The sequence below is a fragment of the Leuciscus leuciscus genome, assembly GCF_965113295.1.
Source record: "Leuciscus leuciscus genome assembly, chromosome: 11".
Taxonomy (NCBI): Eukaryota; Metazoa; Chordata; class Actinopteri; order Cypriniformes; family Leuciscidae; genus Leuciscus; species Leuciscus leuciscus.
Window position 1 is genome coordinate 794,308 of NC_138735.1, and position 18,336 is coordinate 812,643.

The 18,336-nt window shown below is 46.3% G+C and overlaps 1 protein-coding gene and 1 long non-coding RNA gene across 19 annotated transcripts in view; one reads left to right on the forward strand and one right to left on the reverse strand.

The window, feature by feature from the left end:
* Positions 1-11,684, forward strand: part of reck (reversion-inducing-cysteine-rich protein with kazal motifs) — a 72,556-nt gene extending 60,872 nt beyond the window's left edge. The window contains exons 17-24 of one of the 18 annotated variants that reach the window (XR_014210035.1): positions 2,176-2,371; positions 4,444-4,654; positions 4,742-4,815; positions 8,099-8,254; positions 9,046-10,019; positions 10,175-10,192; positions 10,303-10,389; positions 10,431-11,684. Coding sequence is in view for 3 of the 18 variants with exons in the window: in XM_082184542.1 (XP_082040668.1) it covers positions 2,176-2,371; positions 4,444-4,654; positions 4,742-4,815; positions 8,099-8,254; positions 9,046-9,264 (856 nt within the window). In the remaining 15 variants the exon portion in view is untranslated. Of the gene's footprint in view, positions 1-2,175; positions 2,372-3,978; positions 4,247-4,280; positions 4,334-4,443; positions 4,655-4,741; positions 4,816-8,098; positions 8,255-9,045 lie in introns of those variants that run through there. The other 17 variants (XR_014210031.1, XR_014210034.1, XR_014210037.1 and 14 more) reach the window with 17 other exon arrangements.
* Positions 1-18,336, reverse strand: part of LOC309509733 — a 310,786-nt gene that overhangs the window by 242,450 nt on the left and 50,000 nt on the right. The gene's annotated exons all lie outside the window — the stretch shown is intronic.

Here is an 18,336-nt window from a genome sequence, read left to right on the forward strand (position 1 = left end):
GTGTTCGTCCACAGGTGTATCCCCAGATGTCAGGTTTAGACAGGTGTGTGTGTTGGTCCACAGGTGTATCCCCAGATGTCAGGTTTAGACAGGTGTGTGTGTGTTCGTCCACAGGTGTATCCCCAGACGTCAGGTTTAGACAGGTGTGTGTGTTCGTCCACAGGTGTATCCCCAGACGTCATGTTTAGACAGGTGTGTGTGTTCGTCCACAGGTGTATCCCCAGACGTCAGGTTTAGACAGGTGTGTGTGTTCGTCCACAGGTGTATCCCCAGATGTCAGGTTGAGACAGGTGTGTGTGTGTGTGTGTGTGTGTGTGTGTGTGTGTGTGTGTGTGTGTGTGTGTGTGTGTGTGTGTGTGTGTGTGTGTGTGTGTGTGTGTGTGTGTGTGTGTGTGTGTGTTCGTCCACAGGTGTATCCCCAGACGTCATGATTAGACAGGTGTGTGTTGGTCCACAGGTGTATCCCCAGATGTCAGGTTTAGACAGGTGTGTGTGTTCGTCCACAGGTGTATCCCCAGACGTCAGGTTTAGACAGGTGTGTGTGTTCGTCCACAGGTGTATCCCCAGGAGCAGGTTTAGACAGGTGTGTGTGTTGGTCCACAGGTGTATCAGGTTTAGACAGGTGTGTGTGTTCGTCCACAGGTGTGTCCCCAGACGTCAGGTTTAGACAGGTGTGTGTGTTCGTCCACAGGTGTATCCCCAGACGTCAGGTTTAGACAGGTGTGTGTGTGTGTGTGTGTGTGTTCGTCCACAGGTGTATCCCCAGATGTCAGGTTGAGACAGGTGTGTGTGTTGGTCCACAGGTGTATCCCCAGATGTCAGGTTTAGACAGGTGTGTGTGTTCGTCCACAGGTGTATCCCCAGACATCAGGTTTAGACAGGTGTGTGTGTTCGTCCACAGGTGTATCCACAGATGTCAGGTTTAGACAGGTGTGTGTGTTCATCCACAGGTGTAGCCCCAGGAGCAGGTTTAGACAGGTGTGTGTGTTGGTCCACAGGTGTATCAGGTTTAGACAGGTGTGTGTGTTCGTCCACAGGTCTGTCCCCAGACGTCAGGTTTAGACAGGTGTGTGTGTTCGTCCACAGGTGTATCCCCAGACGTCAGGTTTAGACAGGTGTGTGTGTGTGTGTGTGTGTGTGTGAGTGTGTGTGTGTGTGTGTGTGTGTTCGTCCACAGGTGTATCCCCAGATGTCAGGTTGAGACAGGTGTGTGTGTTCGTCCACAGGTGTATCCCCAGATGTCAGGTTGAGACAGGTGTGTGTGTTCGTCCACAGGTGTATCCCCAGATGTCAGGTTTAGACAGGTGTGTGTGTTGGTCCACAGGTGTATCCCCAGACGTCAGGTTTAGACAGGTGTGTGTGTTGGTCCACAGGTGTATCCCCAGATGTCAGGTTTAGACAGGTGTGTGTGTTCGTCCACAGGTGTATCCCCAGATGTCAGGTTTAGACAGGTGTGTGTGTTGGTCCACAGGTGTATCCCCAGACATCAGGTTTAGACAGGTGTGTGTGTTCGTCCACAGGTGTATCCACAGATGTCAGGTTTAGACAGGTGTGTGTGTTCGTCCACAGGTGTAGCCCCAGGAGCAGGTTTAGACAGGTGTGTGTGTTGGTCCACAGGTGTATCAGGTTTAGACAGGTGTGTGTGTTCGTCCACAGGTGTATCCCCAGACGTCAGGTTTAGACAGGTGTGTGTGTTCGTCCACAGGTGTATCAGGTTTAGACAGGTGTGTGTGTTCGTCCACAGGTGTATCCCCAGACGTCAGGTTTAGACAGGTGTGTGTGTTCGTCCACAGGTGTGTCCCCAGACGTCAGGTTTAGACAGGTGTGTGTGTTCGTCCACAGGTGTGTCCCCAGACGTCAGGTTTAGACAGGTGTGTGTGTTCGTCCACAGGTGTATCAGGTTTAGACAGGTGTGTGTGTTCGTCCACAGGTGTATCCCCAGACGTCAGGTTTAGACAGGTGTGTGTGTTCGTCCACAGGTGTGTCCCCAGACGTCAGGTTTAGACAGGTGTGTGTGTTCGTCCACAGGTGTATCCCCAGACGTCAGGTTTAGACAGGTGTGTGTGTTCGTCCACAGGTGTGTCCCCAGACGTCAGGTTTAGACAGGTGTGTGTGTTCGTCCACAGGTGTATCCCCAGACGTCAGGTTTAGACAGGTGTGTGTGTTCGTCCACAGGTGTATCCCCAGACGTCAGGTGTGTTTGACGGACCTGTCGGACTATCCCTGCCCGCAGCACGAGTGTGTGACCCGACCGACCAGCTGTGACCAGAACCAGCTCGACCCAGTGTGTGATACAGACAACGTGGAGCACGCCAACCTGTGCCTTCTGAACCTGCGGGGCAAGAGCCTGGCGTACACCGGGCACTGCCAGGCGAGTCACGGACACCGATACACTGATCACACACACACACACACACACACACACACACACACACACACACACACACACACACACACACACACACACACACACACACATCTCTGATGATCAGCTGATCACACACACACACACACACACACACACACACACACACACACACACACAGCTCTGATGATCAGCTGATCACACACACACACACACAGCTCTGATGATCAGCTGATCACACACACACAGCTCTGATGATCAGCTGATCACACACACACACACACACACACACACACACACACACACACACACACACACACACACACACATCTCTGATGATCAGCTGATCACACACACACATCTCTGATGATCAGCTGATCACACACACACACACACACATCTCTGATGATCAGCTGATCACACACACAAACACACACACACACACACACACACACACAGCTCTGATGATCAGCTGATCACACACACACACACACACACACACACACACACACATCTCTGATGATCAGCTGATCACACACACACACACACACACACACACACACACACACACACACACACACACACACACACACACACACACACACACACACAGCTCTGATGATCAGCTGATCACACACACACACACATCTCTGATGATCTGAGAGATGTGTGTGTGTGTGTGTGTGTGATCAGCTGATCATCAGAGCTGTGTGTGTGTGTGTGTGTGTGTGTGTGTTTGTGTGTGTGATCAGCTGATCATCAGAGATGTGTGTGTGTGTGTGTGTGATCAGCTGATCATCAGAGATGTGTGTGTGTGATCAGCTGATCATCAGAGATGTGTGTGTGTGTGTGTGTGTGTGTGTGTGTGTGTGTGTGTGTGTGTGTGTGTGTGTGTGTGATCAGCTGATCATCAGAGCTGTGTGTGTGTGATCAGCTGATCATCAGAGCTGTGTGTGTGTGTGTGTGATCAGCTGATCATCAGAGCTGTGTGTGTGTGTGTGTGTGTGTGTGTGTGTGTGTGTGTGTGTTTGTGTGTGTGATCAGCTGATCATCAGAGATGTGTGTGTGTGTGTTTGATCAGCTGATCATCAGAGATGTGTGTGTGTGATCAGCTGATCATCAGAGATGTGTGTGTGTGTGTGTGTGTGTGTGTGTGTGATCAGCTGATCATCAGAGATGTGTGTGTGTGTGTGTGTGTGTGTGTGTGATCAGCTGATCATCAGAGCTGTGTGTGTGTGTGTGTGTGTGTGTGTGTGTGTGTGTTTGTGTGTGTGATCAGCTGATCATCAGAGATGTGTGTGTGTGTGTGTGAGATCAGCTGATCATCAGAGATGTGTGTGTGTGATCAGCTGATCATCAGAGATGTGTGTGTGTGTGTGTGTGTGTGTGTGATCAGCTGATCATCAGAGCTGTGTGTGTGTGATCAGCTGATCATCAGAGCTGTGTGTGTGTGTGTGTGTGATCAGCTGATCATCAGAGATGTGTGTGTGTGTGTGTGTGTGTGTGTGTGTGTGTGTGTGTGTGTGTGTGTGTGTGTGTGTGTGTGTGTGTGTGTGATCAGCTGATCATCAGAGATGTGTGTGTGTGTGTGTGTGTGTGTGTGTGTGTTGCAGGAGTCCTGCCGGAGGCCCAGAGAGGTGTGTGTTGTGTGTAACGTGTGTGTGTGTGTGTGTGTGTGTGTGTGTGTGTGTGTGTGTGTGTGTGTTGCAGGAGTCCTGCCGGAGGCCCAGAGAGGTGTGTTGTGTGTAACATGTGTGTGTGTGTGTGTGTGTGTGTGTGTGTGTGTGTGTGTGTGTGTGTGTGTGTGTTGCAGGAGTCCTGCCGGAGGCCCAGAGAGGTGTGTGTTGTGTGTAACGTGTGTGTGTGTGTGTGTGTGTGTGTGTGTGTGTGTGTGTGTGTGTGTGTGTTGCAGGAGTCCTGCCGGAGGCCCAGAGAGGTGTGTGTTGTGTGTAACGTGTGTGTGTGTGTGTGTGTGTGTGTGTTGCAGGAGTCCTGCCGGAGGCCCAGAGAGGTGTGTGTTGTGTGTAACGTGTGTGTGTGTGTGTGTGTGTGTGTGTGTGTGTGTGTGTGTGTTGCAGGAGTCCTGCCGGAGGCCCAGAGAGGTGTGTGGCCACAGTGGTGAGAGCTACAGTACGGTGTGTGAGGCCTTCTCGGCTCGTGTGGCTGTGGACTATCAGGGCCGGTGTCACGCGGTCGGGGTCGTGTCGGGGGTGCCGTCGGACTCGGGCTGTAACGCGGTGCCGTGTGCTCCTCTCTCCACCGGCCGGTGCCGGCCCGTCACTCCACCGGGTCAGCACCGCCGCACGCTCAAGACAAACACTCATTTCATCTAGATTAGAGTTACAGACTTCATTAATCTCTCTGAACGGTTTGCAGGCGCCTGCTGTCCGGTGTGTGCAGGAATGCTGCAGATCCTCTGGAACAAACAGCAGATGAACATCTTTGCCAAGGTAAATGTGTCACTCCGTCTTCTCCAGTGTTTACAGGGATTTGAGTTGCAGTGGCATCAGTCAGTCAGCAGGGGGCAGTGTTGATCATTACTGACATCAGTCAGCAGGGGGCAGTGTTGATCATTACTGACATCAGTCAGCAGGGGGCAGTGTTGGTCATTACTGACATCAGTCAGCAGGGGGCAGTGTTGATCATTACTGACATCAGTCAGCAGGGGGCAGTGTTGATCATTACTGACATCAGTCAGCAGGGGGCAGTGTTGATCATTACTGACATCAGTCAGCAGGGGGCAGTGTTGGTCATTACTGACATCAGTCAGCAGGGGGCAGTGTTGATCATTACTGACATCAGTCAGCAGGGGGCGGTGTTGGTCATTACTGACATCAGTCAGCAGGGGGCAGTGTTGATCATTACTGACATCAGTCAGCAGGGGGCAGTGTTGGTCATTACTGACATCAGTCAGCAGGGGGCAGTGTTGATCATTACTGACATCAGTCAGCAGGGGGCAGTGTTGGTCATTACTGACATCAGTCAGCAGGGGGCAGTGTTGATCATTACTGACATCAGTCAGCAGTGGGCAGTGTTGATCATTACTGACATCAGTCAGCAGGGGGCAGTGTTGGTCATTACTGACATCAGTCAGCAGGGGGCAGTGTTGATCATTACTGACATCAGTCAGCAGGGGGCAGTGTTGGTCATTACTGACATCAGTCAGCAGGGGGCAGTGTTGATCATTACTGACATCAGTCAGCAGGGGGCAGTGTTGGTCATTACTGACATCAGTCAGCAGGGGGCAGTGTTGATCATTACTGACATCAGTCAGCAGGGGGCAGTGTTGGTCATTACTGACATCAGTCAGCAGGGGGCAGTGTTGATCATTACTGACATCAGTCAGCAGGGGGCAGTGTTGGTCATTACTGACATCAGTCAGCAGGGGGCAGTGTTGGTCATTACTGACATCAGTCAGCAGGGGGCAGTGTTGATCATTACTGACATCAGTCAGCAGGGGGCAGTGTTGGTCATTACTGACATCAGTCAGCAGGGGGCAGTGTTGATCATTACTGGCATCAGTCAGCAGGGGGCAGTGTTGATCATTACTGGCATCAGTCAGCAGGGGCCAGTGTTGATCATTACTGACATCAGTCAGCAGGGGGCAGTGTTGATCATTACTGACATCAGTCAGCAGGGGGCAGTGTTGATCATTACTGACATCAGTCAGCAGGGGGCAGTGTTGATCATTACTGACATCAGTCAGCAGGGGGCAGTGTTGATCATTACTGACATCAGTCAGCAGGAGGCAGTGTTGATCATTACTGACATCAGTCAGCAGGGGGCAGTGTTGATCATTACTGACATCAGTCAGCAGGGGGCAGTGTTGGTCATTACTGACATCAGTCAGCAGGGGGCAGTGTTGATCATTACTGACATCAGTCAGCAGGGGGCAGTGTTGATCATTACTGGCATCAGTCAGCAGGGGGCAGTGTTGATCATTACTGACATCAGTCAGCAGGGGGCAGTGTTGGTCATTACTGACATCAGTCAGCAGGGGGCAGTGTTGGTCATTACTGACATCAGTCAGCAGGGGGCAGTGTTGATCATTACTGACATAAGTCAGCAGGGGGCAGTGTTGATCATTACTGACATCAGTCAGCAGGGGGCAGTGTTGATCATTACTGACATCAGTCAGCAGGGGGCAGTGTTGATCATTACTGGCATCAGTCAGCAGGGGGCAGTGTTGATCATTACTGGCATCAGTCAGCAGGGGGCAGTGTTGATCATTACTGACATCAGTCAGCAGGGGGCAGTGTTGGTCATTACTGACATCAGTCAGCAGGGGGCAGTGTTGGTCATTACTGACATCAGTCAGCAGGGGGCAGTGTTGATCATTACTGACATCAGTCAGCAGGGGGCAGTGTTGATCATTACTGACATCAGTCAGCAGGGGGCAGTGTTGGTCATTACTGACATCAGTCAGCAGGGGGCAGTGTTGATCATTACTGACATCAGTCAGCAGGGGGCAGTGTTGATCATTACTGACATCAGTCAGTCAGCAGGGGGCGGTGTTGATCATTACTGACATCAGTCAGCAGGGGGCAGTGTTGATCATTACTGACATCAGTCAGCAGGGGGCAGTGTTGATCATTACTGGCATCAGTCAGCAGGGGGCAGTGTTGGTCATTACTGACATCAGTCAGCAGGGGCCAGTGTTGATCATTACTGACATCAGTCAGCAGGGGGCAGTGTTGATCATTACTGACATCAGTCAGCAGGGGGCAGTGTTGATCATTACTGACATCAGTCAGCAGGGGGCAGTGTTGATCATTACTGACATCAGTCAGCAGTGGGCAGTGTTGATCATTACTGACATCAGTCAGCAGGGGGCAGTGTTGATCATTACTGGCATCAGTCAGCAGGGGGCAGTGTTGGTCATTACTGACATCAGTCAGCAGGGGCCAGTGTTGATCATTACTGACATCAGTCAGCAGGGGGCAGTGTTGATCATTACTGACATCAGTCAGCAGGGGGCAGTGTTGATCATTACTGACATCAGTCAGCAGGGGGCAGTGTTGATCATTACTGACATCAGTCAGCAGGGGGCAGTGTTGATCATTACTGACATCAGTCAGCAGGGGGCAGTGTTGATCATTACTGACATCAGTCAGCAGGGGGCAGTGTTGATCATTACTGACATCAGTCAGCAGGGGGCAGTGTTGATCATTACTGACATCAGTCAGCAGGAGGCAGTGTTGATCATTACTGACATCAGTCAGCAGGGGGCAGTGTTGATCATTACTGACATCAGTCAGCAGGGGGCAGTGTTGATCATTACTGACATCAGTCAGCAGGGGGCAGTGTTGATCATTACTGACATCAGTCAGCAGGGGGCAGTGTTGGTCATTACTGACATCAGTCAGCAGGGGGCAGTGTTGATCATCACACTTGAACAGCATGCTCTACATCATACACTCTGAGGATATTTCTGCCCTGTATTGGGTTATATTTGCGCGTTTATTAACTTTTATCAGTGAACCAACCACTGCTTTGATAAAAATAAAAAAATTATCTAAAGTTACAAATGTTGCCTTTCATTAATGGCCAATAACGTCTGGCAGTGTTGTACTAATTAATTCAATATTGCAATCATCACTATTACTCACACTAGGGACAGTGATGTGAACAAATGAGTGATGCTTTAAATGATGCGGCCTGTTGAGGTGCTAAGAGATAAATGTCTCTGTGTGTGTGTGTGTGTGTGTGTGTGTGTGTGTGTGTGTGTTTCAGTTGAACCGCAATCAGCCGGTGACGCTTCACGACATCCTGAAGATCCTGCGGCTGCACATCTCTGTTCCTCAGTGCGACATCTTCGGCTATCTGAGCATCGACTCCGAGATCATCGTCCTCATCGTGCCTGTGGACCAGCAGCCGACGCCACTGCAGGTGTGTGTGTGTGTGCGTGTGTGTGTGTGTGTGCGTGCGTGTGTGTGTGTGTGTGTACATGTGTGCGTGCGTGCGTGCGTGTGTGTGTGTGTGACGACCACATCCGACCACACAAACGACCACAACTGAATGAGTTATTAAAATAATAAAAAAACAAAATGCTCGCTTGAATTTATGCACCACAACATTATAATGCACAGTATGAAAAATGGATATTCATTTTGAAGTTTGAAATAAGCAATTGAATGTGTAATATCAATCAATATAGCATATTTTCTAACATAACAACAACCAAAAAAAATCTTTCATTTGGCCAATAACCGATAGAGGTTAATTCAGGATAATTAGGACATGTTTTTGGCAAAAAGTGTCCCAATTTCCCAGAATTCACTCTGTTACTCCCTAGTGAAAACGTTTTTTTATTTTTTTATTTTTTTAAGATCTAACCTTTAAAAATGACTGTTGTCTGGATGAATCTCACTCATATGAAGTAATCATTTCAAGTATTTTGACTGTTTCTTTGTTGAACCTCAGTTTGTGTTGTTCATCTCCACACTCGTTGAGCATCTGTGTTCCCGTGATGAACGAGCGTCTCCGTCCCGGAGCAGGCTTTCACACTCTTGCATCATGTGCTCCAGATGCTCTACAACTACCTAAAAATATTAGAGCTGTCTACAAGGACTTAATGCCCTATTTCTGCCCAGTGGAACTGAAAGATTGTGTGTGTGTGTGTGTGTGTGTGTGTGTGTGTGTGTGTGTGTGTGTGTGTGTGTGTGTGTGTGTGTGTGCAGATTGAAGCCTGCAGTAAAGAGGCAGAGAAGATCGACTCGCTCATCAACTCGGGCAGCCCGACGCTGGTGTCCCACGTGCCTCTGTCGGCGTTCCTGCACTCGGAGCTCCAGCTCTCCACCGTCAGCTTCTCGTCGGCCTCGTCCCTCTCTCTCTCCCTCGGCCTGCTCTCCTCCTCCCTCATCCTGTCTTTTCAGATCTTTTCTCCTCATAACCTCTGACCTTCACCGGTCACCTGACTGGAAACTGTCCCGGTCCACCATTACGCTGCAAACTGACAATCAAATTCAGCATCAGCATCAGGAGATGGACTTTCTTCTCACTATTAAGGACCTTCTCAAAAGGAAGCCGTTTCTCAAGGTCAAGTGAAACAGGAAACGGAAGAAACATGTCGAGTTCAGACGACTGCTGCTTTTAGATCTCTCACGGACCCGATTAACTCAAGCACATATCAGCTTTCTATAGGAGCCTGTTTCTGCCACCAAATAAAAAAATCTAAAAGGTAATTGCGACTTTTTCCTCTTTTTATTTTATTACTTTTTAACCTTTTTTCCGCAGTTGTGAGTTTATATCACGCAATTCTGAGAAAAAAGTCAGAATAGTCACTTAAAAAGTCGCAACAGCGACAACAACAACCAAAAAGTCCGAATTTTGTCAAAACCGTAATTGCGAGAAAAAAAGTGAGAATTGAGTTAGAGTCGTAATTGCTATAATAAGTCAAAATTGTGAGTTAAAAAGTCGGAATTGTGAGAAAAAAAATCTGAATTATGAGTTAAAAAGTCACAACTGCAACAAACAAAAAAAGTCAGAATTTTGTCAAAACCGTAATAGCGAGAAAAAAAAAGTGAGAATTGAGTTAGAGTCATAATTGCTATAATAAGAAAAATATTTTGAGAGTTAAAAAAATTGCCAGAAAAAAGTCAGAATTATAAGGTAAAAAGTCGCAATAGTGAGAAAAAAATCTGAATTGAATTAGGTACAATTGTGAGATTTTTTTTATTGAGTTAGTCGCAATTGCAATAAAAAGTCGCAATTGTGAGAAAAAAGTCTGAATTATGAGTTAAAAGTCGCAATAGTGAGAAAAAAATCTGAATTATGTCGCAATTGTGAGATTTCTTTTAATTGAGTTAGTCGCAATTGCGATAAAAAGTCAGAATTGTGGGATAAAGTCGCAATTATAAGTCAGAATTGTTAGTTAAAAAGTCGCAATTTGCAATAAAAAGTCAGAATTGTGATAAAAGTCGCAATTGCGATAAAAGGTCAGAATTGTGAGATAAAAAGTCGCAATTATAAGTCAGAATTGTGATTTAAAAAGTCGCAATTGTAAGAAAAAGTCCGAATTATGAGTTTAAAAGTCGCAATTGTGAGAAAAAAAATCTGAATTGAGTTAGTCGCAATTGCGATTATATGTCAGAATTGTGAGTTAAAAAGTCGCAATTGTGATAAAAAGTCAGAATTGAGATAAAGTCACAATTATAAGTCAGAATTGTGATATAAAAAGTCGCTATTGTTGTAAAAAGTCAGAATTGTGATAAAAAGTCAGAATTGTGAGATAAAAAGTCGCAATTACAAGTCAGAATTGTTAGTTAAAAAGTTGCAATTTGCGATAAAAAGTCAGAATTGTGATAAAAAGTCGCAATTGCGATAAAAAGTCAGAATTGAGATAAAGTCACAATTATAAGTCAGAATTGTTCGTTAAAAAGTCGCAATTTGCGATAAAAAGTCAGAATTGTGAGATAATAAAAGTCGCAATTATAAGTCAGAATTGTGAGTTAAAAAGTCGCAATTGTGATAAAAAGTCAGAATTGAGATAACGTCACAATTATAAGTCAGAATTGTGAGTTAAAAAGTCGCAATTGTGATAAAAAGTCAGAATTGAGATAACGTCACAATTATAAGTCAGAATTGTGAGTTAAAAAGTCGCAATTGTGATAAAAAGTCAGAATTGAGATAAAGTCACAATTATAAGTCAGAATTGTGATATAAAAAGTCGCTATTGTGGTAAAAAGTCAGAATTGTGATATTAAGTCGCAATTGTGAGAAAAGGTCAGAATTGAGATAAACCTGTTTCTTTTTTATTCTGTGGCAGAAACAAACTTCCACAGCTTTCAAGTGGCCTGAGGATAAGTTTTATTTTAAATATGATATATTGTTTGAAATATTGTATTGTTCCTTTAATGTTGATCAATTTAAAAAAATCCAGAAAAGAGGAGCCCAGCCATGTAAACAAATATGACAATCGTACTGCTTATCCGTAAAGTGGTAAACACAATATGCCTTGCTTATAAATTTATATATATAAATAAATGTATGTGTATAGATTTTTTTTTTTTTTAATGAAGTATTGCAAAACCTTTATGTTCATAAGAGAAGCAAAATGTTCTATTTTGAGATGTTTTTTCTGAGGATTTTAAAGTTAATGCCTGCATGATTGACAGTGTTTTTACAGAATGTGTCGTATTGTTGTGTTGTGTTTCTGTCTGCACCACATTAAGGGCCCTTGTTTCAATCAGTATTATTTGGCGTAGGCAGCTGTGTAGCAGTGTAGGGCCTTACTGTGTCTGTCCGTCTCACTGTATGTGTGTAACACTTCCCATGTATATTTTTATATGATAATAATAAATGTGATCATATTGCCGAAGGATTTCATCTGAATGTTTATATCCTGGTTTAGACTCGGTCATACAAGCAAATGATGGAACCATCTAGGCTACTTGGTGTCAGTAAAAATCTTTTATTCATCAAGGATTCATTAAATTGATCAAAAGTGACAGTAACGACATTTATAATGGTGCAAAAGATTATATTTCAAATAAATTCTGTTCTTTGGAACTTTCTATTCATTAAAGAATCATGAAAAATAAAATGTATGACAGTTTCCACAAAATTCTGAAGCAGCACAACTACACTGATCATAATCATAAATGTTTCTTGATCATCAAATCCTCATATTAGAATGATTTGTGAAGGATCATGTGACACTGAAGACTGGAGTAATGATGCTGAACATTCAGCTTTGATCACAGGAATAAATTACACTTTACTATATATTCACATAGAGAACAGATGATCTACATTGTAATAATATTTCACTGTTTTACTGTATTTTTGATCAAATAAATGAGCAGAAGAGACTCTTTAAAAACTCTTCCCTACCTAAACTATTATAGATCATTAACTATTACTTTAATTATATATATATATGGTAAGACTTTACTTGAAGGGCTGTGCATAAGACTCACATGACACATGTCATGAATATGAAGGAGGTTTTATGCATGTTCATGACAATTGTCATTAAAGGTGCATTGCGCAACTTTTCATGTTAAAAATACCTGTTTTCTAACCCATACATGCTTAAACAATTGCCTGATGGGCTGAATGAGCCCTTCTCTGATCACTGAGATTGTCTCTATAATCCTGTAAAGTAAAATAAATAAGAGGGATTCGGGCCGGAATTTAAGACTGGGCGTGACGTCATGCGCGTTCACGGCACGCTCACCTGGCTATGTCTGGCAGGTTTGTGTATTCGCCGGCATTCTCCGTAGAAGATGGATTGTAAGAGACCGGCTTGCAGTTCATTTCAAACACCAACGCAAACTCCACGCAAGATAAAAAAAAGAAAACGTGTCTCTAGTGCAACCAAAAGGGCAAAATTGGACTCAGACAGGCGTCGGAATAAGATGAGAGTAAACATAGGGAAGGCTTTCAATAAATGGAGAGATCTCCGGTCTGCTCTAGGGCTCAAACGGGATGCTCAGTTGGCTTTTTTCAAAATATCTACTAAATAAATCTGCACTACATGTAGTTTAATGATTTGCTATTCGATTAAATCAGTTCAAATATCTTGAGTGTGATATAAAATGCTGATTTATAAGTTAGATAATTAGACACAAATTTTGAGCAAATTACTGCTTAATTAGGATGTATTGCTATTGGAATATGCTACTTAGCAGATCAATAAAACAGGCTAAACCCCCGCCACTCTTCGGCGGATTAGCCTGTTTGGCTTTTATGGTAACGTCATAGTGCCATTTAATTGTTTATTACCTTGAGACAATTGAGTGTACTTTTTTGACCGACTGTGCTTTGAGCTTTTACAAAGTAACAACTTATATTGTTCATGAACGTGTTTCCATAATAATACAATCATAAGTGGATACAGTAAACACATAACACAGTTCAACATGGAGATAGATGGAAATAAAAAACGAAGTTTTCTACTACCCCCGTTTTTCCCTCACACATAAGTGTGTAATTTACTCAATTGCCTTTCCTTTCACATATTTAAAATGACTTGCAGATTTATAACTTTATTACCTCTGAAGACATTATGATTGTAAACAAAAGATTTGCGGCTGATGCTCCTTTGGTTATGAACAGCTCGTGCTCGTGCAAGCGTGCGTGTGCGTGTGGTCCATGAGTGTGCACATCTCTGGCTGCAGTTTCACTTGCCGCCAGAGGTGGCATAGTTCTGCAAAAACTCAGAATCTTGCTTAATGCATCTTTAAATGTCATTCGCTCAATTATGTCATTTTTAATGCAAAGATGACATTTTTTTAGATGTCTTTGTTATGACAACTTGACATAAACCAATACATCATAACCTGTCATAAATGTGCCATAAACATGACATAGCAGATTAATCATCAAACTTAAGAAACTGCTTAGCTTTATGGGTTAACATTACATTAAAAACATGCTCTGCAATAGTATCAGCTAATCGTCCACATGAGAGCTGATCTCCAATAGTTTACATGTGTGTGTTCTCTGGGTTTGTTCCAGTCAGTCTGTGTATTCCCATCTCTCATCAAACCCTCGTCTTCAGAAACACACAGTTCTACAGAGATCAGATGAATCTGATGATCTGGGACAGCAGAGAGCTCAGGATCATAAACTCTTTTCACTTTTATTAATAAGGAATACCTAAAAATGTAACAAAAAAAAAAAGCCCAGAAGTATTTTCAAGATTTCTTTTGTCATGTTCCACAGAAGAAAGAAAGTCATGCAGGTTTGGAGCACCATGAGGGAGAGTGTTTCAGATGATACTGCTGTTCTCTCGCTGTTTGAGTTTCCAGGACTTTTTATTGGCTAAAGTCTGGCGATTTTCCTTTATTGCAATACTGAGTGACTCAACATATTGTCAGTGGGTTACACCAGCAAAAGAGGAAGAGACTGTCAGTTCTCAAGAAGAGCCAGAGTGACTGACATCATCAGATGACCACTGCAAACACACGAGTGTGACGCTTCAGGAGTGTGTGATCTCAGTGTGAGCGCTTCAGGTGTGTGAGATCTCAGTGTGTGCGCTTCAGGTGTGTGAGATCTCGGTGTGACAGCGCTTCAGGTGTGTGAGATCTCAGTGTGAGCGCTTCAGGTGTGTGTGATCTCAGTGTGAGCGCTTCAGGTGTGTGAGATCTCAGTGTGAGCGCTTCAGGTGTGTGTGATCTCAGTGTGAGCGCTTCAGGAGTGTGAGATCTCAGTGTGAGCGCTTTAGGAGTGTGAGATCTCAGTGTGAGCGCTTCAGGAGTGTGTGAGATCTCAGTGTGACAGCGCTTCAGGTGTGTGAGATCTCAGTGTGAGCGCTTCAGGTGTGTGAGATCTCAGTGTGAGAGCTTCAGGTGTGTGAGATCTCAGTGTGAGCGCTTCAGGAGTGTGTGAGATCTCAGAGTGACAGCGCTTCAGGTGTGTGAGATCTCAGTGTGAGCGCTTCAGGAGTGTGAGATCTCGGTGTGACAGCGCTTCAGGTGTGTGAGATCTCAGTGTGAGCGCTTCAGGTGTGTGAGATCTCAGTGTGAGCACTTCAGGAGTGTGAGATCTCAGTGTGAGCGCTTCAGGTGTGTGAGATCTCAGTGTGACAGCGCTTCAGGTGTGTGAGATCTCAGTGTGAGCGCTTCAGGAGTGTGAGATCTCGGTGTGACAGCGCTTCAGGTGTGTGAGATCTCAGTGTGAGCGCTTCAGGAGTGTGAGATCTCAGTGTGAGCGCTTCAGGTGTGTGAGATCTCGGTGTGACAGCGCTTCAGGTGTGTGAGATCTCAGTGTGAGCGCTTCAGGAGTGTGAGATCTCGGTGTGACAGCGCTTCAGGTGTGTGAGATCTCAGTGTGAGCGCTTCAGGAGTGTGAGATCTCGGTGTGACAGCGCTTCAGGTGTGTGAGATCTCAGTGTGAGCGCTTCAGGTGTGTGAGATCTCAGTGTGAGCACTTCAGGAGTGTGAGATCTCGGTGTGACAGAGCTTCAGGTGTGTGAGATCTCAGTGTGAGCGCTTCAGGTGTGTGAGATCTCAGTGTGAGCGCTTCAGGTGTGTGAGATCTCAGTGTGAGCGCTTCAGGTGTGTGAGATCTCAGTGTGAGCGCTTCAGGAGTGTGAGATCTCAGTGTGAGCGCTTCAGGTGTGTGTGATCTCAGTGTGAGCGCTTCAGGTGTGTGAGATCTCAGTGTGTGCGCTTCAGGAGTGTGAGATCTCAGTGTGACAGCGCTTCAGGTGTGTGAGATCTCAGTGTGAGCGCTTCAGGAGTGTGAGATCTCAGTGTGAGCGCTTCAGGAGTGTGTGAGATCTCAGTGTGAGCGCTTCAGGTGTGTGAGATCTCAGTGTGAGCGCTTCAGGAGTGTGAGATCTCAGTGTGAGCGCTTCAGGTGTGTGAGATCTCAGTGTGAGCACTTCAGGAGTGTGAGATCTCAGTGTGAGCGCTTCAGGAGTGTGAGATCTCAGTGTGAGCGCTTCAGGAGTGTGAGATCTCAGTGTGAGCGCTTCAGGTGTGTGAGATCTCAGTGTGAGCACTTCAGGTGTGTGAGATCTCAGTGTGAGCGCTTCAGGTGTGTGAGATCTCAGTGTGAGCGTTTCAGGTGTGTGAGATCTCAGTGTGAGCGCTTCAGGAGTGTGAGATCTCAGTGTGAGCGCTTCAGGAGTGTGAGATCTCAGTGTGAGCGCTTCAGGAGTGTGAGATCTCAGTGTGAGCGCTTCAGGAGTGTGAGATCTCAGTGTGAGCGCTTCAGGTGTGTGAGATCTCAGTGTGAGCGCTTCAGGAGTGTGTGAGATCTTAGTGTGAGCGCTTCAGGTGTGTGAGATCTCAGTGTGAGCGCTTCAGGTGTGTGAGATCTCAGTGTGAGCTCTTCAGGAGTGTGAGATCTCAGTGTGAGCGTTTCAGGTGTGTGAGATCTCAGTGTGAGCGCTTCAGGTGTGTGAGATCTCAGTGTGAGCGCTTCAGGTGTGTGAGATCTCAGTGTGAGCGCTTCAGGAGTGTGAGATCTCGGTGTGACAGCGCTTCAGGTGTGTGAGATCTCAGTGTGAGCGCTTCAGGTGTGTGAGATCTCAGTGTGAGTGCTTCAGGAGTGTGAGATCTCAGTGTGAGCGCTTCAGGTGTGTGAGATCTCAGTGTGAGCGCTTCAGGAGTGTGAGATCTCAGTGTGAGCGCTTCAGGTGTGTGAGATCTCAGTGTGTGCGCTTCAGGAGTGTGAGATCTCAGTGTGAGCGCTTCAGGTGTGTGAGATCTCAGTGTGAGCGCTTCAGGTGTGTGAGATCTCAGTGTGAGCGCTTCAGGAGTGTGAGATCTCAGTGTGAGCGCTTCAGGTGTGTGAGATCTCAGTGTGAGCGCTTCAGGTGTGTGAGATCTCAGTGTGAGCGCTTCAGGTGTGTGAGATCTCAGTGTGAGCGCTTCAGGTGTGTGAGATCTCAGTGTGAGCGCTTCAGGTGTGTGAGATCTCAGTGTGAGCGCTTCAGGACACACACGTGTGTGAGATCTCAGTGTGAGCGCTTCAGGAGTGTGAGATCTCAGTGTGAGCGCTTCAGGTGTGTGAGATCTCAGTGTGAGCGCTTCAGGTGTGTGAGATCTCAGTGTGAGCGCTTCAGGTGTGTGAGATCTCAGTGTGAGCGCTTCAGGTGTGTGAGATCTCAGTGTGACAGCGCTTCAGGTGTGTGAGATCTCAGTGTGACAGCGCTTCAGGATCTCAGTGTGACAGCGCTTCAGGTGTGTGATCTCAGTGTGACAGCGCTTCAGGTGTGTGAGATCTCAGTGTGAGCGCTTCAGGAGTGTGAGATCTCAGTGTGAGCGCTTCAGGTGTGTGAGATCTCAGTGTGAGCGCTTCAGGTGTGTGAGATCTCAGTGTGAGCGCTTCAGGTGTGTGAGATCTCAGTGTGTGCGCTTCAGGTGTGTGTGATCTCAGTGTGAGCGCTTCAGGTGTGTGAGATCTCAGTGTGTGTGCTTCAGGTGTGTGAGATCTCAGTGTGAGCGCTTCAGGTGTGTGAGATCTCAGTGTGAGCGCTTCAGGTGTGTGAGATCTCAGTGTGTGCGCTTCAGGTGTGTGTGATCTCAGTGTGAGCGCTTCAGGTGTGTGAGATCTCAGTGTGAGCGCTTCAGGTGTGTGAGATCTCAGTGTGAGAGCTTCAGGTGTGTGAGATCTCAGTGTGTGCGCTTCAGGAGTGTGAGATCTCAGTGTGAGCGCTTCAGGTGTGTGAGATCTCAGTGTGAGCGCTTCAGGTGTGTGAGATCTCAGTGTGAGCGCTTCAGGAGTGTGAGATCTCAGTGTGAGCGCTTCAGGTGTGTGAGATCTCAGTGTGAGCGCTTCAGGTGTGTGAGATCTCAGTGTGAGCGCTTCAGGTGTGTGAGATCTCAGTGTGAGCGCTTCAGGTGTGTGAGATCTCAGTGTGAGCGCTTCAGGAGTGTGAGATCTCAGTGTGAGCGCTTCAGGTGTGTGAGATCTCAGTGTGAGCGCTTCAGGTGTGTGTGATCTCAGTGTGAGCGCTTCAAGTGTGTGAGATCTCAGTGTGAGCGCTTCAGGTGTGTGAGATCTCAGTGTGTGCGCTTCAGGTGTGTGTGATCTCAGTGTGAGCGCTTCAGGAGTGTGAGATCTCAGTGTGAGCGCTTCAGGTGTGTGAGATCTCAGTGTGAGCGCTTCAGGTGTGTGTGATCTCAGTGTGAGCGCTTCAGGTGTGTGTGATCTCAGTGTGTGCGCTTCAGGTGTGTGAGATCTCAGTGTGAGCGCTTCAGGACACACACGTGTGTGAGATCTCAGTTATTTGTCATCTTCATCCAGGACTGAATTTCCATGCTTTGCTCGAACATCCGAGATCTTTCATCATCCGGCTCGGCTCTCAGCGGGAACACACAGATGCAGAAACACACGAGAACATGATGATCTGACACTGCGTGGAGAAAATAAAGAATGTGTTTCTGCTGTAGACTCAGGGAAAGAAAATCAGGGCACCACAACTTTGAAAAATGTATGTTTGTTCAAGTTAAAAAATTTAGTGATTCACTTAAACAAATATGAAAACATTTTATTTTTTTGATAAATTCTTT